General features: G+C 42.0%; 1 protein-coding gene across 1 annotated transcript in view; it reads left to right on the top strand.

The window, feature by feature from the left end:
• The window catches only part of mpp7a (MAGUK p55 scaffold protein 7a), a 194,675-nt gene extending 169,180 nt beyond the window's left edge, over positions 1-25,495 (top strand). Inside the window, exons 12-16 of the mRNA XM_032504515.1 lie at positions 1,113-1,255; positions 12,913-13,024; positions 15,536-15,644; positions 17,020-17,163; positions 24,666-25,495. Coding sequence (XP_032360406.1) covers positions 1,113-1,255; positions 12,913-13,024; positions 15,536-15,644; positions 17,020-17,163; positions 24,666-24,845 — 688 coding nt within the window. The 3' untranslated portion in view covers positions 24,846-25,495. The remainder of the gene's footprint in view (positions 1-1,112; positions 1,256-12,912; positions 13,025-15,535; positions 15,645-17,019; positions 17,164-24,665) is intronic.
• The last annotated feature ends 679 nt before the right edge of the window (positions 25,496-26,174 follow it).

The raw sequence follows: 26,174 nt of genomic DNA, 5'->3' as shown, positions 1-26,174 counted from the left end.
TTCCTTGTCCCCCCGGCATAAAAAAGGTTAAACCATCTTGGGGTTTAAATTATTTTTTTTTTTCCCCAAAATTTCGGGTTAAATTAAAATATTGAAAGGTGGCCTTAAAAACAACCCCCGGCCAGTTAAGGAAATTTTTAATTTTTTAAATTTGGGGTTTAAAAATTTTATTTGTTTTTTTAAAACCGGGAAAACCCTTTTTTTTAATTTTTGAAAAGGTATTTTTTTAATTTTTTGTTTTTTTAAATTTATTTTTTTTTTTTTAAAAGAAATCAGCCAAGGCGGGGCCCCTCCCCTTTGTTTGGGTCTGTTAAGGCCTTTATGATGGAAGTCCAAGGACACACTAAATTTTTCCTTTTGGGGGCCCCACAAAGCCCAAACTAATTTATGGGCACATACGTGCCCGACCCATACTTCACCCTTCAAAAATTGGGGAATTTTAATTGAATAGAAAAATCAAGCCTGACAGTTTTTTCAACCTTCAATTTAAAATTTCACAACACGAAGCATTCACAAACCCACAAAAAAGAATATCTATTTCTTTCCCGTTTTAAAAAAAAACCGATTAACTCTCTTTATTTTTTAAAGACAAAAAAAAGGAGAGTCTTTCCCAAAACCTTTCCCTGAAGGGAAAATATAGCCCAATGTTTAAAACATCCAATAATGTTATAAAAATAGTTTTTAAAACAAATTAAAGCCTTTAACCAAAAGTTTGTCTCAAAGAATGGGGGTTTTGGGCAGAAAACCCGAAAACTAAAATTCAGTCCCCAGGAAAAAATTTTTGAAGAAAGTGTTTAAAGTGGGGTATCCCAAGAAAACTTTTTGGGCCCGAGCGTTACGCTTCCCAAACAAGCAAGACAGCGGCAAAAAAGGGAGCTGCGCACTACAATATGAGATTTTGGACATCGAGCTCTGGATTTTTTGGGCCAAAGAAATGAAACCAACCATAAATCAAATTGGGGCACAGTTTGGGGGGCGGGGCTACAGTTGGGGCCAAATTTTAAAAACCCCCCCTCACAGCCCACAATGACACAACCTTTTTTTTTTAAGCTTATTTTAGTTTAATTTCTTTTTTCCTTCCCCTTTCCCCTTCCTCCTTTTTTTCTCCCGACCTCCCGGGGTTTGGGTTTCGGGAGAAGTTTTCCTCTGAGCAAAGGACAAAAACCCCCAAAACAAGCCATTCAGTGTAAAAAAGAGGAAATTTACGATTTGGCTGATGGGGCCCCCCTTACGGGGGGCCCCTTTTTTCCCGCAGGCAATTTGGGCTAAACCCAGGCTGGGGGTTTTTATTTGGGTTGAGTAGAAAGCTTGAGTCCAAAACCATTATCAAAAAATATCCCTGTTGTCAAGCTCTGATGTCACTGCTTACCTTGCTTTTGCGGGTTTTGGGAGGAGGGGTTCTATTGCTGTTAAACTTGGCACCAAAAATTTTTAAATTTAAAAATCCTCCTCCCCGGCATGGTGCCCCATCCAATCACAAAACGATTTCGTGACCGGGTTTTTTGCGGGAAACCCCAAAGGGCTTCCCCTTCCCCTCACGCCCCCCAACCCAGAAATGAGGATTTCACCCAAGCCCACCTGGGGCCTTTTCTTTAATTTAGACTTGAAACCCTTTAGAGAATCGACAGGGCAGACCACGTAATAATCAGTCACTTTTAGTTTTTTTCTTTTAGGGCCCCCCTCACTCAATGTCCTTTAAAATTTTTCAAGTCAGGGAAATTTTAAACACTTCCTCGGGGAGGTGTTACAAAAGGCCCCCCAAAAGGGGTTTCAAAATGTCCCCAAGTCTGAAAAAATTTTAAAGGGGTTTTCCCCCTTTCGGTATTTGGGGTTGGGGAAGAAAAGTTTTGCCATTAATGGGGGGAACAAAAATGCAAACCAGGTGAAACAGTAAAAAATTTTTTCGGGACCCAACTGTACTTCCATTGATCATTTTCACTTTCCCCCTTTTTTTATTTTTTGTTACTTTTTGTGAAAAAAAAATTTCCCAAATTTTCCTCAGACCCATGGAACAAAACATTTCTGCTATTTTCAGTTATGGCCAAAATGATTTCACGATTTTTTAAATAAAAATTTTTGGGGATCGCGATTTTCTCCACCATTATTTTTGATTTAAACCCAAAAAAACAAATTTTTTTGTCACTTAGGCTATTTATAACGGGCGAGAGGGGAGTGTGAGGGATGCTACTCACAGAGAGGGGGGCTGTCTTATAAACCCGGGGGCCCCGCACGGTCGAACGGGGGGATAAACACGTTGTGGGTTTTAAAACCCCTGTATGTTCCCCTGCGCTCCCTTTTTATGAACAAATGATATTCTGGCCCCATGGGTCCCATCTCGGGCCAGGCCCCCCGGTCCGGTCCAGCACTCCGCCACACGCTGTTACTTTCCCAACTAAATTTACTGCATTCATTACTTCTTCTGTGTTCTTGCCGTGGGGGCCCCCGCGATGGGCGGGTTTTCCCCTTTAAAAACCACTGGTACAAATCAGGTTTGCCCTGTTTTAAACAATATACCTGGGGTTAAAAAAAAATTTTTAAACGGGAAACAAATCAAAGTGTGGAGGGGGGCGGCCCGCTGTTTTGGCGGGGCCCCGGAAGTAAGCGAGAGAAGTTGAACAGAAGCGTAAAAAGATCCCCCCCAACAGGAAAGGGTTTTAAACGGGACAAAATGGGCCTGAAACCGAAAAATTTAAACCAAAATCAATATAAAACATTGCAGGGGATGCAGGACATTACCCCGGGTTGGGGGTCCTAGGGGGGGGGCAAACCGGGGAAAAACAACGCGGACAGCTAACACTAACGGACGCTTTAGCTAACAGCTACAAAAGGGCTATTGGGGCTAACACTAACATATGCTATTTAGCCCCGGGGACTAGCACGGGTCCTGCTTTTGCTGAAAACCAAAAAGGGGGAAAAAGTTTTTCTTGTAATGGTAAAGGGGAAAACTCAAGACCGACGTAAAACCCGACTCTATCGTTGGGGTTTTCCTAAAGCAAACTCTTCCTCGGGGCCGGGCCCTACATCTAAAACTTAGCGGGCACAGGGTGCATTTAACTACTCTGACGGGCTCATGTCAAGGGCTTTACGGAGGGGGGCGTTTGGGCTTTGGTAAAAAACCCCCCGAGTGTTTTTATTTTTTAACGTTTATAAAAAATAACCCGGCTAAACCACGAAAATTTTGATCGGGGGAATTCCCAAAACAGATGGGCAATTAAAAATTTCGTTAATTTGGGGGCGGGCCCTAATTTTTTTGCCTCTTTTTCCATTCAAAGGAAAGAGATACTCTCGAAAGTCTGCCCCCGCTTTAAATCTTTTCCTTTCACATTTCTGACGGGCATTTTTTAAACATTTGTAAGTTTAACTTAATTTAAAAAAAAACCATTTGGCAACAAGGTCTCTCTTTTTGCCCTTCACCATGCTCTCTCCCCAGATTTTGTTCCTACCTGTTTGGGACCGGGCCTTTGGTTCACTTAAATGACCTAAACAAGCAGGGATTTTTCATCAGGCGTTTTTGCAATTAGGGGCCCCCTTTTCCCTTTCCACATTCACACCCTTTACCAGAGGATGCTGAACCTCTCCCACCTGTCATGCTAATGTAAATATTTTCAATTAACGTCCATAATTTTGGAGGCCAACCAAAGGGAAAATTTCAAAAACCCCAATGGGGGGAAAGGGGGCCCAAGGAAAATCTGTTTTTAATTTTTCCCTCTGCTTCCCTCCCCTCTTTTTTCCCTTTTCCCCGGGATTCTCTTAAGTTTTTTTATTCAAAATTTTTTCCCTTTCCCAATTTTTTTCCCTCTGTAACTGCTCTTTCCTTTTGTTTGTTGGGGGGAATGAGCTATTTATTTCCCCCTTTGAAAAGGGCATTTTTTTTTAAAACTCTCATTTAATACATATACTTTTAAGGGTTTTTAAAAAGGAATTGAAGATTGTCAAACTTAAAATTAAACAACCCCAAATCCCCCCCTTTAAAACATTTAACCCTTGGCCTTTTTTAAATTTGTAAACCCCACAATTGACTTTTACAGAAATTTTGCGGGTTTACATTTGAAAAAATTTAAAATTTTTTTTTAAATTTATCTTTTTAAATTTATATTATCAAAACCATTACAAAAGAAACTCAAAACATTTTACAGACAGAGTAGGTCTAGACCACACTCATAATTTTAAAAAGGCCCCCAAAAATTTTTCCCGGGGTTAATTTCCCCCCAAGAGCAAGCATTTATTGCGACAGTAGTGAGGAAAACCCCCTTTTTAGGGAAAATCTCGACAAACCCGGCCCCTTGGGTGGGGCGGTTTGGGATGGGTCCGGGTTTTGGGTGTGATGAACATTTCGAAAATATCCCCAAAAAAATTAGGGAAACCTATAAACTAAAAATTGTAGTTGTATAGTTCATGGATAGCAGGCCCCTTCAGGGTAATTATAGGGTGTACAGGGCATTACAGGACGAAAGGCAGGACGAGAAGGGCCGTGGGGCAGGGCACTGGGGGCGTGGGCAGGTTGTGGAAGCAGGCCCTGGGCAGGCCCGGAGCTGGACCACGGCAAACAGTTTAAACCATGTTTAGGTGGCCCCCCAAATTTCCAAAGGGAAAACTGCTGGGACGAAAAAAACACATGGACTCCTGGGAAAAGCCCCCCAAAACTAAGTTAGTAACAAGCATTTGGGGTACAGGGTTGCACCAAAACCAAGGGGAAAGGAGGGGGACTAAATGGGGCCCAAAACACTCCCCCCGGCAGTCTAAAACTATAACCCAAATTAACCCTGGTGAAAGGGCAGATGACCCTTTTTCCCAAGGGGGTTTTGGTAGACGAGCCCGGGTTTGACTATAAAAGGAAACAAAAAGGAAGGGGTGCCTTTGGTCTGTGGGCTATAAAACCTCCCCCCCCGGGGCTAGGCGAACAGTGCAACTCCTCATTCCCTATATAGATTATAACCCTTTTTCCACGGGGGGGATTTTTAAGTTTCCCTTTTTAATGTGTAATGATGTCTACCCCCCAAAGAACACAGATTTGGGCGGTTCCCCCGGAGATTTAACCTATTGCTAAAGGGCCTTTTTCTCTCATTCACTTTTAAGACTCTAGGTTTCCACAACCCCTTTTTTTTTCAATTCAATCCTGGTTTTTAACGGGAAAACCCCCCAAAACTACAACTTGATATAGGAGAAATATGATCTATTTTTTTTAAAGGCCGGGGCAAAAAAAACCCCCGCAGCATTCTGGTTAAACTGAAGATTCTTGGGGGACTTTTTTGGCACCCCTGAAAAGGTTTTTCCAGTATTCCGGGGCCGGGAAGTAACAAATACATGGACTATTTTCAGCATTTTTTTGGACGGTTTTTGCCAAATTTTGGGCAATTTTAAAAAGGGTTTAAAAAAGGGGCTGTTTTTTGAAGTTTTTTTAAGGGGGTTTTAAAAGGGGATTTCCTGACCCAAAATAACTTTTTAGATTTCTGACAGTGGGGGTTTGGGAGCCAGACCCAATACAATCCAAAAGTGGGTTTAATTTTTAAATAATTTTGGGCAGAGGGGGTTTTTTTCCCAGCAAAAAATTTCATTTTTGGGTCTGAGTTTAAATCAAAAATTTTGTAGGTCACCCATGTTTTTAATATTTTTAAATTGCAGGGGTTTGAATTTCCCCCCCACTTTTTTTTGTCTGGGCTTGTTTGGGATTGGTAAAAAATGGGTGTCACCCCTTCAAACAAAAATTTTTAATTGGTTTTTTCCCAAATTAATTTTGCCTAAGGAAGCATATTTAAGGTAAAATATAACTTCCCCCCCAAAAGCACTAAAGGCCTTGGGGAAAGGGTACCAACCTTTCCTGGGGGAAAGGCGGGGCCCAAAACCCATTCGCCCCTGATGACCCGGGGGAGCGCGTGAAAGTGGAACCCACGTACCCGTCGTTTTGGGGAGACAAAAAAAAGGGAAGAAGAGAAGTGGAAAAATCATAGGAAAAAATGGGGGTTTCCACACCCTGCTTTTTGTGAAACTAAAAAGGGTTGAAGGGGGCAAAAAAATTTGTTTGAGGGGGTTTTAATTGCTGGAAAACCAACCCCAGCATATAGACTAACCCCCGTCCACACCGGGGCACCTGGCTGGGAGGGGCCTAGCGAAAAGTGGGGGTGGGTGTTCAATTTCCCCAGGGCTGGCCTTAAAGAGGGGCCTTAGTTTTGTCCACATATTGGGGAAATCATGGGCCAGGGGGTTTTTGGGCTGACCCTCCCCACCCCTTTTTTTCCCCTCTTTTTACATTTGAAAAACTAAACCAGCCAGCTAGCAGAGTCAGCAGGAACGGGTGAGTTGATTAACCTATCCTCAGAGTGAATCCTATTCTGAGAGGCTTGTGATTTTCCTTGTTCGCCCGGGGGGGGGGGGGGGGGGTTTTAATGTTCTCCACCTTTTCATCGGTTTTAAAAAAATTTGAACCACGACTGGGGCCCGGGCTAGCTGATTTTCAAATCCTGATGAGCAACTCATAGCCACATGCCATCACCGTCCAATATCAACCACATAAAGACCAACTAATAATTGTAAAAAAGAAAAACCCAGCCTAAATTTTGCGTAGCTGCCCGAGAGGGGCTGGGAGAATTTTTTTGCATCCTAGGAGGGGATTATTGGGTGGTTTAAAGGTTGGGATGTGTGGCCCAAAAAAAAGAAATGCTTTCTTAAAAAATCTAAACTATGATAGCTTTCGTTTATTTTTCCCCGCAGTGGTTCTACGTGAAATTAGTCCCTTTTAAACCCCAATGATAAAATAAATTCGCCACTAATTACATGCTCCTTGGCTCAATCTGGAAGTCTCCTGCAGGTAGAAACCAAGTTAGCCGGACATGCTAACGACTGCAACTAATGTCATGTCTGCGTTACTGTACTACTTGGGGAAGACATTCCAAACCCCGGCATCCTTAAACCCACCCCCACTTTTTTCCCCTGGGGTTTTTCTCCGGGACAAAACCCCCCATTATTTTTTTATCAAACATTCCCTCCCCAAAGCCTTTTTTGGATTGCCTGAGGCCCTTCATTAAAGGGAGGGGAGAGGTCCACAGTACCCACTAATGAATGACCTGCTGCCCACCTCTTGCCCAAAAGTCGGGGATCTTTTTTCAAAAAAAACAAAATGGGACTGGGTTTTTATACATTTTAAATCCAAAACCCCCAAAAAAATATTATTTACTACTCCATGCATAGTTTGACCAAACCACTGATGGTTTTGAAAAAATATCTGATTATTTAACCTGACAAAATGGTGTGCTGATTTCCACATTTCCTTGTAACTTGACACACTGAACCTACAGTAAGACGAACTGAAAGCTTTTTGTAAAGGGGTTTATCCAACATATTTCATATACAACCCCGGCCTAAATGAATGTTTTGTGGTACCAAAAATATCAAAAATTGGGGGCCTATTTTAACTCCGTTAAAAGTAGTAGCCGTCCCTTGTAAAAGGCCCGGGTGTTGGGGCCACTTTTCACCCCCTGTCCCCTCCTTAAATGTGGTAGCTTCAGGACCAGCACTATGAGTAGTGCTGTAATATACCCTGCCCTGGATGGGGGTTTCAGCGGGAGGTTTAAGGCTGGGTTGAGGCTCTGGGGCCCAAAAGTAGAGCCTTGCCGGGCCTGGCCCCGACCTTTTCGGCAAGACTTCCCGCAATTTTTCCCCCGCTTTTGGGCCCGGAAGTTTCAAGCCAGTAAATTTAAAAACCCCCTTCTCTAATGATTTCTCTAAGGAAAACTGCCTTTTACGGCAAGCAATCGCAAGGCCAAAAATCCCGGGAAGAGGGGGCCCCCAAAAAAACAAAAAGGAGGGAAAAAAAACACATAAACACTATCTAATATGGCAGCTTAATCCAGAACATTTGAAGAGTTATGCCTTTTTTTTAAATTTTGGTGTTCAAATTTAAAATGCTGCTGTTGTGTTGGGGCATTGTTAAAGACAAACCCTGCCCCAAAAGGGGGCGTGTTTGGGTCCAAAGGTGGAACCGGGGCCACGGGGCACAGGGTTCTCTGTTAAAAAAACCTGGTGGTTTTGGGGCCCTTTTGGGGGGGGCCCCTTTGGGAGGGGGGTGGGACAGGCTGGAATAAGAAATTTTAAACGCCATTGAGGTATTTTTATGAAGGTTTTTGGGTTTCCCCCGGGTCATTTATTTTCACAATGGCAAGGGAAGGGAGCGATGATACAAGGTGAAAATGGTTTTACGAGCGTGCAGAAGTGGGGGGCCCTTATTCAACCAAAAGGGAGGGAGAAATGACCTGCTGGTTTTCCCCCCTTTCCCCGGCTCGGGCATCCTCGCTCAGATTCAAAACAAAAAAGCTTTGTAGAAAGGTTTTTTGGCCCGCCCCGGGAGGACTGTCTGCACCACTGTGATAGGGCTCATAAAAGAGCCTCTTTTTACGATGCTCTGCCACCTTCAGCACCTACAAAAACATTGGTCCACTGCCTTGTTCAAACAGCACCGCTGCATTCCTCCCGCGCTTCCGAAACAAATTAAAAATGAACTCCATTTCCTCATCTTAATAAATCACCCAAGCTATCAACCCCCAGGTACTCATTTTTTCTTGCTGAAAAACTCCCTCTCCCCAGCTAAGGAAGATTTTTCTTTTTTCGCTTGGCCAAAAGTCTTTTTTTAGAAGACCTAACCCCAAAAATGGGTCGCCCGTTGGTCCAAAAAAGCGTCGTGGTATTTTTTTTGGGTTTTTCTTTTTTTTTTTTCTTTCCCGAAATTTACAGTGTAGTGGGGCGAGGAAACACTTTTATCACTTTTCACCTTCCCCACCAAAAGCCCCAAACCATTTTACTGGGGGGGCCGAAATAAAAAGGGAAAACATGGGGTGGAATTTGTCTGTGTGTGAAGGCTGCCCCCGTTTCAATATTATTTTTAAAAAAAGCCTTTTTGTCCCACCAATTTATCGGTTGGGATCACCCCCCAGAACCCCCCTTTTTCTTTACCCCCAGAGGGGAAAAGGGAGAGGGGTTTTTTCCCTCTATATAGGGACGAGAGAAAAAGGGGGCCCCCTTTTCTCTTAGAAAAACAGAGGGTTTCTTTTTTCAACATTTTTTTTTCCCCTTTCCCCCGGTCTTCCCCCCTAACCGCATCGCTGAGTGAACTCATTGTCCTTTTGTTTTAAAATTTACGGCCGGGTAAAAAACATTTTGCCTTAGAAAAGAATTTCCAATAGGGGTTTTTGCATTGGGGTTGGCCCTGCCCAGAAACCCGGGATTCAAGGAAACTCAAGCCCAGATCTAGCGCTGTCTCCCAATGTCCAGGCCCCCTGCCCCCGCTGTTTAAAACCCAAATTCCAACCATGCCCCTTTTTTACTTCCCAAAAATGAGTTCTTGTCCCTTTTTTGAAGACATCGATGCCTTTTGGGTTTTAAAAATTTTGGGTGATTTAAAACCAGTATAAACTCTGGCTAAAAATTTTGGGGAATGGCTTTAAAGACAAAAAAATGGAGGGAAAACCCCCTAAAAAAAAGAGAACCCTTTGGGTATTTTCAGTGTTTCCACTAAACCCAAAAACCGTTTAAAAAAAAGGTTTTTGGGCATTATTTTTTGTGTCCTTCAAACATTTAAAAATTACTTTGCAGTTTGATGGGGCTTTACCATATCCACATGTTAGATAGTTGGCTATTAAATGCTGGACGGATGCTCAGCTTTTTGAGCCACAGATAAATAAAAATACCAAAACCCCCAATAACCTTTCCTGACTTCCCCTCTCCAACTCATTGGCTCAGTTTCCCCACAGGGGATATGATGGAAAGTTCAGCTGACTTTTTGGGAATATGTCACAGGAAAAGGCCCCCCTTACCTCTGTTTAAACCCGTTTTGGAGGTTTAAATTTTTTCTGCCAAGCTTTCAAAAGAGAGAAAACTGGTTAAAAATGGCTAGTAAATTTTAGAATCTTTAGGGTTTGGGCTATTAAATCAGTTCTTTTGTGGTAGCCCCCCCCCCGCACTTTCCCAATAAATTTTTGGGTAAAATAAACTAATTTTTTAAAAACGGAATTAAAAAAGGGTTTTTTTTGATATAAAGAAAAAAAGATCGGGGTAAATTTTTCGCCTGTTTATCCCCCAAAATTAAAGGCCCCCTGAAAACATTGAACACTATATTTCTATTTTCTGTAAAGGATTTTTTTCCCCCCCCCCCTATTAATCATACCTTTTTCCCTTTAAAAAAATACTACACATCTATTGGGGTGTTTGAAATTAAATTACCCCGACAAAAACCCTTTTAAAAAGGAAAAGGGTTTCGTTTAACCCGAAAGTTTTTTTAATGCACAAAAAATATTTAACCTTTAAACAAAACAAAAAAACATCCCCAATTTCCTTTTAAATAAACTAATGGAAATATTTTCCCTTTCCCATAATGGTTTTCAAAAAAATGCCCCCTTTTTCACAAAAAAAAAATTTCCCCCCCTATAGCATTTTCTTAAAAAATTTAAAAAACTTAAAATTTAAATGAGACTCTATAAGTGGGGTTGGGGATCGTTCAATTTCCAATCCCCAAAATTTGTGACTTTTTGATACTCGTTCTAAACTTTATAATATCCTTTTAAAAAATCCAAAATTTAAAACATTACACTGTCGGGGACAACCTCATTTTTTTTATTCTTTTTTTTTTGGGGTCCCATTAACGTGAGGCCCCCATCTCTGTGTGTACATAAGGGTTTTTTAATTTTAGACAGATCCAAACCAACATTTGATCTCGGGAAAGCTTCTGCCTGCTTATTGACCCCTTTATGAATTCCCTTTCCTTAGGTATTTTTTTAAATTTTAAATTTTAAATTTTAAATTTTTTTATTAAACCCCCCCCTTTGGGGGAAATTTAAAAATTTACACTCTTTTACAAAACTTTTGGTTTTAGTAATCACAAAACAGGCCTGAAAAACCCCACACGGCTCCGGACCTATACATGGACTAATTTGGGGAGGGTTTCAGGTGAGTGGGGCTGGGGTTTTCTACCTCCTGAAGACATGCCATTCCACTGCTTCATGTATTGGCACCCAGCTACTCACACTCCTCTCCTTCACAGTTTATTTCTCACTTTCTTTCCATCTTTTTCTGTCTCTTTCCTCCACTGCCTCTTCCCTTTTTTTCCTTTTAAGGACCCAACGACAGCTTGCCGTAGTTCTGAACATCATCCAAATGACTGGCTCTCCAAGTCTTGCAAGCTTTTTTTTTGTTTTTTGCAGTTCTGAGATGTACCAAAGCGAGCACGTCGGGACAAATAAATCTTTTTGATTTATACAATTAAGCAGGGCAGTGGCTTTAGTAATTGCAAAGTTACCATCTGAGGCTTGGAGGGAAACGGCAACATGACTTTGAGGAAATATGAGGACGGCTGATATTAATTGCTGTGTTTGTTACATGTCGTGTGACATAATGGATGTGTACCAGTGAGGTCTGACACTAGAAATGTCCCTGATGGTAAAATCCCATCTGTAGGGCCTTTTTTTCCACTAGGCATGTTAATTGTTTTCAAATGTGACCTGTTGTGCTGTGTTAAATAGAGCCCAGACAGCCTGATTCTGACCCATATAGAAGACGTATGGCACAAGTCCTGGCTCTCATTGAGAGGAGAGAGACTTGGAAAGTATCTTGTCTCCCTTTTTTTAATGTTTGACTTGTGCCAATGGACACATGGATGTGTTTAACACTTTCTGTTGTTTCGGATTAAGCCCGAAAGCGTTACCTCTTTTTGTTAATTTGAAAACCGGAGCTTTGGAGACCACCAGCTTGTGGCCACGGTTGAGATTTTTTTTTTCTCTCCCTCTCTGCTTGTCGCTGTAAAATGTAAACCAGCCGTCTGAAAAACACAAGGAGCATTGCAATAAGCCATTAGAGTAGGGGGTTAAACATTTTGATTCCAATCCAAGTTTACTGATATTTTCCATGATTTGGGATTGAACGGATACACATTCTTTTGTTGTACTGTAATTATTTTCTGCGCCACAAAACAGATGCCAAAATAATGGATTGTGTTAGTCTAACTACCGAGAGGCTGTTGGGCTGTGGCTGACACATTTCTGAATGGGAGGTATAAATATATCTTATCTTATGACAAGGCTGTTTTGGCCTTCCCTCTCATGTTTTTCCTACTGTTGTCTGGGGCTGACAACAGAAAGTCATTGATCTTCTTCAGTGTCCTCTCCACTACAGTAGGATTTATGGCTGTCTTTTCTTTTCAAGCAAGTGACATAATAATAATAATAAATCACACCATTGGTTTTCCATGAACCCTGTAGATCAGTCTGGACCCTCTAAAGGAAAGGCACAGCCTCAACACACGCTTACAAAAAGAACAACTCGGAGGAGAGTGAAGCAGAGCTTGGTTGTTTTGGTTACAGGTGATGTTTAATAGTTTGTTTTGGAGCTGGTTGGAGTGTCTGACGGGTGTACCCTCTCCCCTCTGACCTTTGGAGGACTCCTGAAAGGAGCCGGAGTGTGCGTCGACTCCTTGACCCTTACAAGCCCTTCCAGCGCTGCCTGCCCACGTTCCCTTCTTGTGCCGCCGCCCCCACTGCCAATTTTACAGCGAGGCTTTATGTTTTATGGCCAAGTAAATGTAGAGACTTGATGTTAATGAGCGCTCCCAAACTCAATTACCTTACAGAGGCTAACACTGCCGGCTAACGCTACGGCTTCTGTTTCTACAGGCCCTGCAGCCGCATTACAAGAGACAAATTTAATAAGACACAGTAAACCTCTGCTGAATGTCACTTAAGTGTCTGACTTTAGTCCTGCAGCACTACAGGTTGTGTATTTTATAGTACTATTACACAATAATATATACAAGGGTTGGCATGGCCCAGTGTGCTGTGTTTCAGACTTCCAGCGAAGTTAATAAGGGGCTCGGTTTAGATGCTTTTAGCCCCAACAGTGAGTCAGACAGTCTGGGTTTGAGGTAATCGCTCCATCTTTTCTCCTCTCTCTCAGACACCAGTCGGGCCAAGAAGAACCAGGAGAGCGACGGAGTGGAGTACCACTTCATCTCCAGACATCTCTTTGAGACGGATATCCACAATAACAAGTAGGCAATGCTCTATCTGGTATAAGTAAAGAATAAAAAACAATGACTGACCCAACAAACTTTCATATTTTACCTTTATACGGTGGACATGGACTACAGACATTCATGATGTCAATATTTACAACTTATAAACTTTAAAACGTATAACTTTCCTCTGCTGCAATGTGGGCAATTTACAATTAAGATGGAACACACAGTAAAGTTTAAACAAGTTAATTTCAGGTCACACAACTCTTCTATATGCAGTGGTTATTCCCCTCTACTGCATTTTACCAAATCATTTCTTAATTTTTGTGTGAATTTCTTCACTTAAAACACCTGAACAAATGTGCAAGTTCTTTAAGATCTTTTCTATTTTTCTGTTTCCGAAACAAATGCACTGGTTTCAAGACACTTCTTTACTAAAATATAATTTTTTGAATTGTAATTGCATTGCTAGACCTTCTCTTACGGCGCTGTGGACAACAACATTCTGGTGGGAGAAAACCGTGCTCTGGTTTATTGGCTATCGTGTGTGGTCTGTGTGTGTCTCTGTTTGTGTGTGTGTGTTATAATATCCCGTAATATTTTATTCTCAAAATATTTGGACTTTTTTTCCTGTAGAAACTTTATTCCCATAACATTTTTTTTTTTTCTTTATTCGCAAAATCTTTTCCCTTGCATGCATTTCAGTCAGTTAAATTGTGACTTAATGTTCACATTTGAGAAGTTGGAACTAGCAAATTAGAGGGAATGACATGTATCCCAATCACATGAAGGGTTTTAGTTTGTTTTCTTTTTGCTATTTCAAATTTTAACAAATAAAATTGTTTTTAGAACATGTGCAATTTGAGTTCCGTCACTCTAATAAAAAAACAACACAATCCCTGTTAACCTGTGCTCTGGACCACTAGAGGCACTGCGACAGTCTGACTGGTCCAGTACTTGCTGCCACTGTTCAAAGACAGCCTCCCTGCTGTCGTCTGTGTGTCTCTTTAACTGAGTGTGAGCTGGTGTTGACAGGGCCGGGCCCTGTGTTGGTAACAGATCTCCAGACAGTGGCCCCAAGGTCTCCTGTCTCTGCTTCCTCCTTTCCTGAGGCGCTCTTTGCGAATGCAGCCACACCACGGCCCGCCTTGACATTTGTGGCCAACAAATTGAAATGCAAGTTGTAATAGTCATAAGAATGATTGATGTCTTTCTGCTGGTCTCACACAAGCTTGAAGGGGGGGGGGGTATACTGTAGGGTGCACATACAAAACATTTATGCACGCAAACACACACACATATGACATAGAGGGAAGCCTGTGGTGGTGAGGGCATAGTGTCAGAGCATGTAGACAGAAGAAGTGAAAGGAGGTGCTGTATATTTAGGCCATGTTGCGGTGTAGGTCGAGGCATGCAATGTTTTTCAGGGAGTCGGAGGGGTGAGTGACGGAGCTGTGATGTGGGATGGATGCGTGGGACACTCTACGCTGAAATTACAAGGCAGCAAAGTAGACGAGGAGTGAGATGAACTTGTTTGCGTTATGCCTCATTGCATGCAGCAGAAACAATGCAGAAATAAAAGGGTCCACAACAACGTGTGTTTAGCTTGAACAACTTTCCCAAGGGAAGCCCTGTTCCGTGTCAAAATGGCAACAATTCATACTCTCAATTTAGCCAAACCTCCGCAATACTGGCACGCCTTCCTGTAATCTATATACCTTCCACCTCTGACGACAAACAGCGCTAAATGCTGCAAGGTGTGAGCTTTTTCAACACAGGCTTCTGTAAGCTCTTAAATCAATTTCCCATAACCAAATATGAGGTTTGTAAGCCTCCTTTAAAAAAAACACACAAAAAAAAAAGGCTCAGTAAAACTTTCTTACATGGGCAATTACCATAAAATTCTTTTTACATGGCATCAGTCACACAGAGGCAGTCATTCTGCCCGTTGCTCGTCCTATTAGCTTCAAATTCTTTCCACTCTTCTCGCTGCCCTTTTTCCTCGTTGTTTTTTGCTAAAAATACACCGGTGGATTTTTCCTCATGACAGCTGATTGGTGTGAAAGGGGGAAGATTATCTGGTGGAGAAGTGTTTTGTTTGCTTGCGCCCAGGCAGTTGCTTGCTGGGCTAAAATCCTCATGGATTAAACGAGGGAAGGTTGTGGCATTCAGGGGCTTTGTGGTCTTTCTAGCACAAACAGGTGTTACTAATTGAACTAGTTGCATGGGAGATTATTTAAAAACACAGCTCTCCCAAACCGTCTGGTTTTCAAATTCAGCTAGAGAATGCTATCTTCAGATCTGTTAACAGTTGAAAGAGTAATCCTCCTGTCTCTGTGGATTTGTAGGGTTTTTATATATCATTATTTCTAAGATAAATCTCAGGAGTGTGCTGACACAGTCAACCAGATTAGGACGAGATTCTAATGTTACTTCGAAAGGGACATTAGTGTTGCATTAGACACTAATCCCTGCACAAAAATGGTGTTTTCTTACTTAACAATCTTCTCATCTCTTCTCTCTTTCAATTTATTTGCCTCTCAGGTTCATTGAGTATGGCGAGTACAAAGGGAATTACTACGGAACAAGTCTAGACTCAATACGCTCCGTCCTCGCCAAGAACAAAGTGTGCTTATTGGATGTCCAGCCTCATGTGAGTGACACAAACCCTTCCTCTCTATCTCATTTGAACCTTACCATCCCACACTTCCCTGTATTTTTAACCTTTTTGCACCATTGCCCCTACCTACCTCAGAAACAGATCTCCCCGGCTTTCTTGAGGCCTTGGCTGCCCACTTGGTTAGCAAAGTGGGTTTTAAAGGGGGCATTTCCAGGGAGCAATAACCGCAAATTTCCTCTATTTGAAGATTTCCTCTTTGGCTTATGTCTTGGGTGGTGGCAATCAGACCCTACATGAATGTCCAGCTTGTCGCTGAGCCTGAGCAAACCTCTGAGCATGATTCCCATTAGTCCAGGGTCGGGATCGTCCAGCTGCTGCCCCATCAGCTGCCCCATCAGCTCATTTCTGTTTGTTTTTGCTCAGTGGATAATGACAGGCACAAATACATCATTATATAGATTAGCCTGGCAGGTTCTCAAACCACCCTGGTCTAAGCAGCAATGAGAGTCAGCCCCAGAGCCCTTGGGTCTGTGGAAGCTGATGTGGGTGTATGTACATTTGTGTATGTGCTTGTTTGCTCCATGAATACATTTGTGGTGATGTGTAAGCCGCCCCCCCCCCCCACACCCACACACACACACACACACACACTTAATGCCCTTTCGGACTCATGGATTAGATCAGCGGCAGTGTCGAAGCATGTTATTGCTCCTATGCCGACTCGGTGACGGCTGATGAGAGCTGAGATAAATACTTCCCACTGATTCTTCTCCTGCCCCTCTTTTGTTTTTTTGATCCATCTTTCTATTCATTATGGTTTTTGGACCCACTGCCTTTTAGCACAGTTGCAAGCCCTGATCGCAATATCAGGACCAGAGGAGAGCCTAAAGCCTGATGCCACCACTAACCAGCTCTGAACTCTTTTCTACCCCTTGAGACAAGATTGGTGGTATTGTTTAATGCAATCGTAAACCAGAAGGAGGAGACCAGAAGGCAGGGCAGATCTATCCTCTGCTATCTTCTAAAAGAACCACATGCACTACACAACCAGAGGCAAACCTTTTGGCATCTTTTGGCTTTTTAACCCTTTAAAATGCAACAACCCATTGTCAGGAAATGGGACTAATTAGCCAGAGTGGTTTGAACAATCGTTCCTTTAATCATCCCATTACCCCTGACATGTGCAACCCCTTGGGGGGGGTCCCAGACTCTAGTTTGGAAGCACCTGCAATAAACTGATTTGATTACTGATTTGTCCTCACTTTATCCACTTCATGATTATAAGGTTGATAAATGTTTATTAAATTACTTTAACATTCCAATTGTATCACTGTCCTCTGTTGTTGCTCAATAGTAACATCTCCTTTGCTTTTAAATTCATATTTATTTATTTATTTTCTCTTTAAAGACCCTAAAGCACTTGCGGACGGCAGAGTTTAAACCCTTTATAGTGTTGGTGAAGCCTCCTACAATCGAGAGGTTGAGGGAGACCAGACAGAACGGCAAAATCCTATCTGGCAAGGACGACAAGGGTTCTGCCAAGTCATTCATGGTAAGAGACCAACGTTTATTTCTCCCTCTGGATCAGACATTTATCAACATATTATGTTGTTTAGAGTTTTTTAAGTAGCTTGAAGTACCATATGGGTCAGGTTTGCCTTGATTTAGACAATGACAGGAAATCAATTGGATATACATTTCAGTGGGTAGCCTGGCTGGTGCTCCCAAACTGCATGATATTTGTAAATGCTTATCAGATGAGATTAAGTTAAATAAAAGTTTAATGACCCCTGTGAGGAAATTGGATCACTTCAGCAGAAAACAACAGGATACTGCTAATAGGATATACATTAAGTAAGGATAAAGGGAAATATTGCCAGGGAGCAAATCAAGTTTTATCGTCAAAAATTGTCAACGTGCAATGACTATAAGATGCTGACATCAATCCAAGTCCAATGTGTTACGGTGTAGAAACACACACGACAGATTAGCAGCAAGAAGAAATAACAGAAACACTATCTGCACCCTGTGGTGGGTGTGTGTGTGTGTGTGTGTGTGTGTGTGTGTGTGTGTGTGTGTGTGTGTGTGTGTGTGTGTGTGAGTGAGTGAATGATGAGGTCAACCCTTACACGCCTTTGTCCCAGGCTGACGCAGATGAACTCAATTAGCCGGCGTTCGGTGCTGCTGTGAAGTTGCCTGGTGGGGGGGTGTTAGGGTAGATGATGGTTTTCCCAGCCCCGGTGCTCGCTCGCCTGCACGCGTGTCTCGCTTGCCACATGCAGTGTTAAGGCCAAGATATTGGTCAGCGACACACCATGGATGACCTGATGGGACCCCATAGGGAGAGAGAGAAGCTGAATAAGAGTCGGTGCTGTCACAGTAGACAGAGACAAATTAGCACTTTGAGGATGAGTGAAGAAGAGGAACAGTGGAGAGAGTGATGGGAAGTAAACTGGGCTCTGTAGGTGTAAATCCAACATGGTGGACAAAGAGTGGCGCCTTTAACCAGCTGGGGTTTCATTTATGCTATATATACATGCAATTAACATGCACATTAACCAACTCTGACTGAAGGATCCCTAATTCCATAATCATTTAAATACTTAAGTTTTATTTTTCATTGCTGTCAGGATGGTAAGTATTTTGATGACCTTATGAAATCGGGACTTTTTCCCCAAAAAAACACCTGAAAAAAATGTCAATGTTCATCTTCAGTGGTGACCTTGTCACCAAACATTTTTGAGCATTCCTGCCTTTCTTCTCATTCTATCAATTTGAGCCGCCTTTCATTGTATAAGCACACTGTCACTTGGTTCCCTTTGATTTTCTATAGGAATAGAAAACACTTTCCTAGTGCCGAATAAGTACATAAAGTGTACAGATATGTTTACAATTCAACACAAAAACAGATACAATACAAGGAGGGTACAAACAAAAAGTCAGCATTTCTACATAAAACCTTTTCAGACTTAATAAAATTATGGTATAGGAAAAAATAAACAGATTAGGCAAATAAAGCAAGCAACAGCAAACTCTATGGGGCTACCATGCTCAGTCAAACACACCCAGGTGCTATCATACATGCAGTACAGTGTGCAGCTTTACCGTACGTACACACCGCCACCGACTTGAGCTGCAAAAAAGCTTTGGCCGCCGCGCCAACGACGCTTGTCAAAAAGTAATGGGAAGCTTTGTGACGCACACGCAGCCATGGCGAATACACTGACACTAGAAACCTTTATAAATTACATATATAATGACAGAAGTTGTATTAATTGGTCGCAACGGAGTCTGTTAGCAGTTAGCTCGCTCGTTAGCCGCTGAGCCATAGCGGCGTGCAGGCAGAGCGAGCAGCCGCCAGACTAACCTAGTGACCCGTGCCGGACTTCACTGTGAGCGGATGTGACCGGCAGGTAATGTTAACTTGTTCCTATGTACAAACAACGTTATATTATAAACAAAAGGTAACCCAGCAACGGCAATTATGAGCTTGTCCTCAGAATTAATGTTTTGGTAGGAACGAAAGATTACATCGTATGTTTCCCCAGGATCAGCCAGCGTGAAGGACGTCTATATTCCGATTGGCGGCTGGCGTTAGCCGCTGCTTGCCGCTGAACCACGTCATTGCTCATTACCATAAAGTTGAAAAATTTCAACTTTCTGATTGATGCTCAACACGCTCAAAACGCGACGCCGACAGATTTGCCGCTCCTTGCAGCTGAGAGAAGCCGGCTTCCATTGAAAATGAATGACTTCCGGTAACTTTAGACGCTCGAGTCGGTGGCGGTGTGAACGTACGGTTACAGTAGGTCACAGCTGAACAGAAGCATCGTGTAGATATTTCACTTCCCAGTCAAACTTTTAAAACCTCTATCCAGACACCATCTCAGCTTGCATTAGCCAGTGAAATATAATTTTTGCCTTTTGTCTGCTCCTCATTTCTTAGCAAGGGTCATATGAACAATGAGCTTTTTACTCACTGTCCCTTTATTAGCTCCTGCTATTCTCTCAAGTAATACAAATACATCTCTATAAAACCGTGTGACATATTGAGGCATATTTCAGACAGGTTACAAACCAGGTTCTGTGTAAATGTTCATGCACACTGACAGGACATAAGCTACCTCCGATTTGCTATTATAGGCTCTGAAAGAGAAGCTGCTGGGTGAGTCATCTCAGACATATTCTATTCACCGCCAGCTGTATTTCTCTCTCAGAGAGACATGTCTGCTTTAATGATAAAGGCTGAGGAACAGTTGTCTCATTGTTTCAGCAGTCCGACGAGTCTGAGTTTAGCCCCGTTGCTAGAGAATGAGATGATTCAGAGTAACTTATCAAAAAGATGCCGGAATGGTAAATAAAACCACCCAAAAACAAGCTGATGCAATGCATAACTCCGGCTATAATGTGCTTAGTGCCAACAATGACACATTTCATTGAAGTTACAACAATCATTTAAAGTGTTCATATTATGCTTATTTTCATGTTCATAATTGTATTTAGAGGTTGTATCAGAATAGGTTTTCATATTTTTCTTGTACTGCACATTGCAGTACTCTATTGTGTTGAGCTCTCTGTTTTAGCTACAGAGTGAGGAATCTCACTTCTGTTCGATCTTTGTTGGGAGTCGCACATGCTCAGTACCTAGGTTAGGACTACTAGCCAGTCAGAAACAGAGTATAAGGGTGTGCGTTGACAGTACCTAGGTAAGGACTACTAGCCAGTCAGAAGCAGAGTATAAGGGTGTGCCTTGACAGTACCTAGGTAAGGACTACTAGCCAGTCAGAAACAGAGTATAAGGGTGTGCCTTGACAGCACCTAGGTTAGGACTATTAGCCAGTCAGAAGCAGAGTATGAGGTGTGGTCTCTGAAGTGAATGCTGGACTACAGTAGAGCTGTTTGGAGAAGTTTGTGTTGTGAAAACAGTTTGTGAAAACAATGTTTTCTGTTGGAGATGGTAAGACCCTTTGGGGTGGACTTTGGGCTTTTTCACTTTGTAAATCAATAATATGCACAACAATGATATATAACACAATAAAGAAAAGGTAAAAAAGATAAAAAGCATAATATAAGCACTTTAAAACAGATTTGGAATGATCCACTTGGTTTTTGACACAGGTGTGTTTTATTGGTGTGCATGGTAGTTTTAAAAGATGATACCTGAGGCTGACACATGCTGCTCTGTGCTGAAAGGGTATATAGTCCCTTAAGGTGAATTTAACTCTCTTGACAGAATTTACAGTAAAACGTACAGAGCCCCCGAGGTGACATGGAGGGAAAAAAAAAAAAAATTACTGAAATTGTTGCAAAACAAAGTTAAGATCTTGCAAAAGTGATTGTTCAGTATTTAACTAAAAAAAAAAATCCCCCCCCCCTCGTCACCTCGGGGGCTCCGTAAGAACAAACACAGTAGGATCACAAATTTTACAAATAAAAAAAAGAAACCCATAACAACACAACCATAAAAACAGGTCATTGATTAAAGTCTGCAGTATGTGCAGCATGGACAAACAGTGGTAAAACTGTCAATAGCCTCATATTCTGCAATAAAAACTGAAATTTATCTCTGCTGGAACAAAGTGCTTAAGCAGGCACACAACGCTACATCATTTCATGAGGAAATTAAGCAATCTGATGGCGGTGGGGATAAATGAGTTTGGCCCTCCCCAAGTGGCATCAGCTCAAACTGCCCCTCTGAGGAGAGCGATCCAATATGGACGCCAAAGAATATCCACTCACTACTCGGCCAGTTTTCCGTTAGGCTCTTTTTTACCTTCATTATATCCATCTCTCTGCCCCTTAATTTCATCCTACCATCTATCTTATTATTTTCTTCCTCTGTTTTTTGATTCTCTTTTCCATCTCTCTACCCGACTCACTGTCCTTTAGGCGACGTCCTGCTGTGATTAATGTTCTTTTACCTAGAATGGTGTAACTACGCAGAGACTCACTGGTGGACATGGAAACATCACACTCACTAAACAGTGTACAGTCTCTCCCAGGTTTCTGTAGTTGACAGGACAGATCAGACGGGTTGTCTTCCTGGCTCTGTGCACAATGGTCATCTGTAAGTGTAAGAGCCAATTAGTGCCCTATGTATAAATAGGAACCAATCTTTGGTTCCTCGGGTGCAGCCTGGAAGCATATACAGTTTTTGACCACATGCGCACACCACCACCACAACACTACACAGGCATACATACAAGCAGTGACGTCTGGAAACATAACTGAGATTTCATGGAAATAAATGGAACCAAAGGTTTTAACTGCAAATATGACTTTGACTTTCATTGATCAAATGGTGGAACAGCACCTCAGGGGCTTAAAGCGTTGGGCTTAGCCTTTCCAGTAAGTCCCGGTCCAATAGTGAAAGACCTGCAGGGGCTTCGGTCCAGATGACAGAGAATATAGTCCCACTAGAGAACACTTTTCTCCACAGGCCAACAAACCTTCTGCCCTCCTTGAGTCTGTCCTTTTTTGTCATCCTCCAAGACACAGGCTAATAAAAATGATCACTGTGATGTTCCCCACAAAAGACAATAGTGTGAGATGGTGTGTGTCGGTTTTTGTAAGATGGCTAACACGAGACAGCCGGGCACAAGAAACACTGACAGGGCTTTTTCTGAGTGACACAGGGAGCGAGTGTTTATATTTAGCTGCGCAACTAATCCATTATGAAGCAGAAAACCACCAGAAACATTCTGAAGTAACTCCTGGCTAGAGGGAGCGTCTCAAAAAGCGGAGCCGTTTAGGAGCTTTAAACTTTTAACGAGGCTGTGTTTATGTGCGTACACACTGTATGCACACACAGCTTGATCTGGCCTGTTTGTGGGTTTGGGTCCGTATGTGTGTATGTTTGAGTCCTTGTGCATCTGTGTGTATTTATATTTGTGTGTTTGGCAATGGGGGTTCACTATAAAACCATATCTATCTAGAAATCTAAAGTTGAGTGTTCCCAGTAAAAACATGAGGCTAAATCAGTGCAGCCACTTCAGCCCTGCTGTTGCACAGAGGGTAGGATCAGCCAGGGCCCACACAGCTGAAGCCAGAAAGCCTCAGAGGGACCACCATGGAGAGATACCTGGGTTGTTTCAAAATGCTCTATCTATGAATTCAGGAGCCCCAGATAGGCAATATTTACTCCTACCTTGATAAAAATAAGTTATTTGTCTATTCCTCACAGTTAGCCCGTGGTTTTATTCTTTACACTGGACAGCTGATTTGCATATTGACTTGGAAAACTCTTCATCCCTTCTGTACACCCCTGTTTAAATGGTAACTACCGTTTTTTTCCACGTGGACCCTATTTTCCTATGTTTTTGTGTCTAAGTGATTGATGGGAACAACAATCTTTGACCAGTACTAAGCCAGATCGCTGCAGTCGGCAGCGGAGGAAGAAGCTACAATGTAAGTTATTAGGACAATGTCCAGCTCGTATTTACCTTCACAAAAGGGCTTGTTCTACTGACAGGCTCGGATTAATATTCTAAGTGTCTGACAACATTATAGAAATGATCCATTCAGAAATAGACCTTTAAACCCCTTTCTGTTTAACCAGAAACAGCTCTGAAGTCGCTAGCGCTAAACCCACCAGACTCCATGTAAAAAATCTATATTTTTATTGTGTATAGAGCCAACACATTTTCACGTGTTAATCTGTAAACTGTGTTTATTTCAACCAAAACTAACTTTGTGATGGTTGGAAAAGTGGAAAGACGACCCAACATGGCTCTTCATAGTTTTGTTTTGTTTTTGTGAACTTTCAATGAAGTGTATTTTACGATGCTAAAATGACTGTTTATTATTATTTATTTACATGGAGTCTGGTGGGTTTAGCGAACAAGATTTTGCGGATGTTTTTGTTTAAAAAAGGATCTTACTCTTTAACAGAAAGGTCGACCTCCTTTGAAATCCTTCCACTAATGTTGTCAAACGCTTAGATAATCACTCTAAGCCGGCCAGTGGCAAAATTAGCACTTTTGTGAAGGTAAATACAAGCTGCACAATTGCCCCAGTAACTTACATTGTAGCTTGTTTCTCTGCTGCAGAATGCAGCAATCTGACTTAATACTGGACCAATGTCACAGATTATTGTTCCCATCAGTCACTTAGACACAAAAAATAGGAAAATAGGTTGAAAAAAGGTAGTTACCCATTAAGCCTCCATGTCAACATGTAACAATTTCAGGCAGCAATTTTACCTTGTGCTGAGAAGACACCCATCTTTTTAAATGGATGTCTTACAACCTAAAGTGCGGCAAAGCAAACCGTAGCCCATAATATGTAGTGTACTTTATTTAACCACAGAATTAGTAAAGCATAACCTAATCTAACAGCCAGCACATTCAAGCCCATTTTGCATGGAATTCTGTCAGTTACTCCAAAATCAAGCAAGTCAGTATGTGTAATCCCAGTTTCTGTCATCCCTAAGTAGCTATCTCTGTGTCTGTAATCATCCAAGATGGGGAAATTAGACTCTTTGTATTATTATTTACCATTTGCCAGTATTAAAAAAAAGATTATTATTATTATGTCCATTTTTGACACCTTGTCAACTCCAGTCAATGCAACAGGCTGTCACAATAGAACACAAGTTCCCTATCGTACATATAAAATCCAGACTCGCAATATTGTATGTTTTTAAAAAAAATTATGGTTATGGGTTGTCCTCAATATTTTGAGGATATTTTGAGGATATTTTCTTTTCCTTGAGAATTGGATAACCGTGTGAGGAAATGATGAAAATTCCTTGAGGTCAGGTTGTTGCATGGGGAGGTTTTATTGCGTGGTCTGTGCCAGGGTTCATGTGTGGGTACCATGTCTCTGGGAGGTTATAACGGGCTCCGTACCGGCCATTTGATGTTTATTTGTGTGTTCAAGGCCATGTAATTTGTGTTTGCAGTACGTGAATTTATCTCCTCTCTTGTTTACTGTGGCTAGTGTTTTCTTTTTGCAGCAGATAGGCACCCTCAAATGAACTGTTTTGCCTTTGGTTTGTGCATCTCTGGTTTGTGCATCTCTGTCATCTTCTCTGTTCTCACGTATACGCTGCAGGAGGAGGACTTTGAGGAGATGGTGACCACTGCCCAGATGCTGGAGACTCAACATGGCCACCTGTTTGAGAAGATCATAGTCAACGACGACCTATCGGTAGCCTTCAGCGAGCTGCGGTCGGCACTAAAGAAAGTGGAGACGGAGACTCACTGGGTTCCAGTCAGCTGGACTCACTCCTGAGATCCACACAGACTGTAAAAGGAGAAAAGGGACAGGCTTTGACAAAGATATGCAGGTTTTTAATCTTTTTTATGTCTGCAGTGGCTCATGTTGGGGGTCAGGGGGGGATAAAACAAGACAGCGCCAGACTGCTGTGTCGCCATACCTGAGCTGCACAAGGCTAAAAAATAGGCTTTTGCCAGGGATCAGGGTTGGATTTAGAGCTCAGATGTGGTCTGGATGTGAATCCACAGGTCTGACCAGATTTGACAGGGCTGAGGGGGAGGGCGTCCAGAATATGGGCCTTGGACATTGATCTGGGTCTCACAACTACAGCCATGAGTTGGAGCTCCTTGGTCCAAAACCCGAATGTGGAACGAGTCTGGACCATCACTGCACCAGCAGTCCTGCCAGGACATCATCAGTCGCCAGGCCAACCAGGAATCCGTCTTTAGTGTGTTTATAACATTAGACTATTAGAAACCAAAGGGTTGACATATTTCTTGTTAGTGAACAACTCACATGCATATGTCTGTAAAAGAACACAACCTCTGAGCAGGAAAAAAAGGAGAGAAAAGAAAACCTATTTGCCTTCTGTCTTAACTATATTTCTGTGCTTCTATAATGCTTCCATGACTGTTACTCCAAACAAACCATCGTCAGGTACACTCTCAAGAAAGGGCAGTAAGTGTAATTTTATTTAAGAGAAATTAATATATTTTCAAATATCCTCTTTTTTTTTTTTCTTTTCTTCATATCCTTTATGTACATATCTTGACTTTTAAAGCAACCTGATCTCAACTGTAGCCACCTCTGACAGCTTTTTACATCAGAGGCGTCTTATTTTTTAGTCAAATGTTTTGATTTTATCACCCTAGTCTAGTTTTTCCCCTACAAAGCACATAGAGAGACATTTTATTTAGGTGTTATATAATCCATTTAGGAGCATTTTGAAAAGCCACCCTTCATATGAAGGTGCCCAGAATAACAGCTTTGCAATTTAAAGTCCCAGAACTGGACCCCTTTGGCTGTCAGCGAGAAGAAAATGTTCACAATTGTGTTTTATTAGGGTGGAGTCTTTATTTTTATTCACATAAAAATGGCTTCAGCAAGGCAGCTAATGGAGACACACTGCCCTGGTTTTACTCAGTATTTTTCGTTTTGTAACTGTAAACTAGTTGTCAATGCAGCTAGTCATTAATGCTGGCTGTATTATTATTATTATCATTAAAAATGTTGCAGCCCTGGTAGCTCCTTGGTTCTTTGCTTTTAACGTAGTGAAAAGCTGATGATTTTATACTTTAAAGTAGGAATGCAACCTAATCCAGATTTTTGAGGTTCGGCCAAATA

The sequence above is a fragment of the Etheostoma spectabile genome, chromosome 22 (genome assembly GCF_008692095.1).
Source record: "Etheostoma spectabile isolate EspeVRDwgs_2016 chromosome 22, UIUC_Espe_1.0, whole genome shotgun sequence".
Taxonomy (NCBI): domain Eukaryota; kingdom Metazoa; phylum Chordata; class Actinopteri; order Perciformes; family Percidae; genus Etheostoma; species Etheostoma spectabile.
Note: the sequence above shows the minus strand (reverse complement) of the source record. Positions and strands in the feature narration are given on the sequence as shown.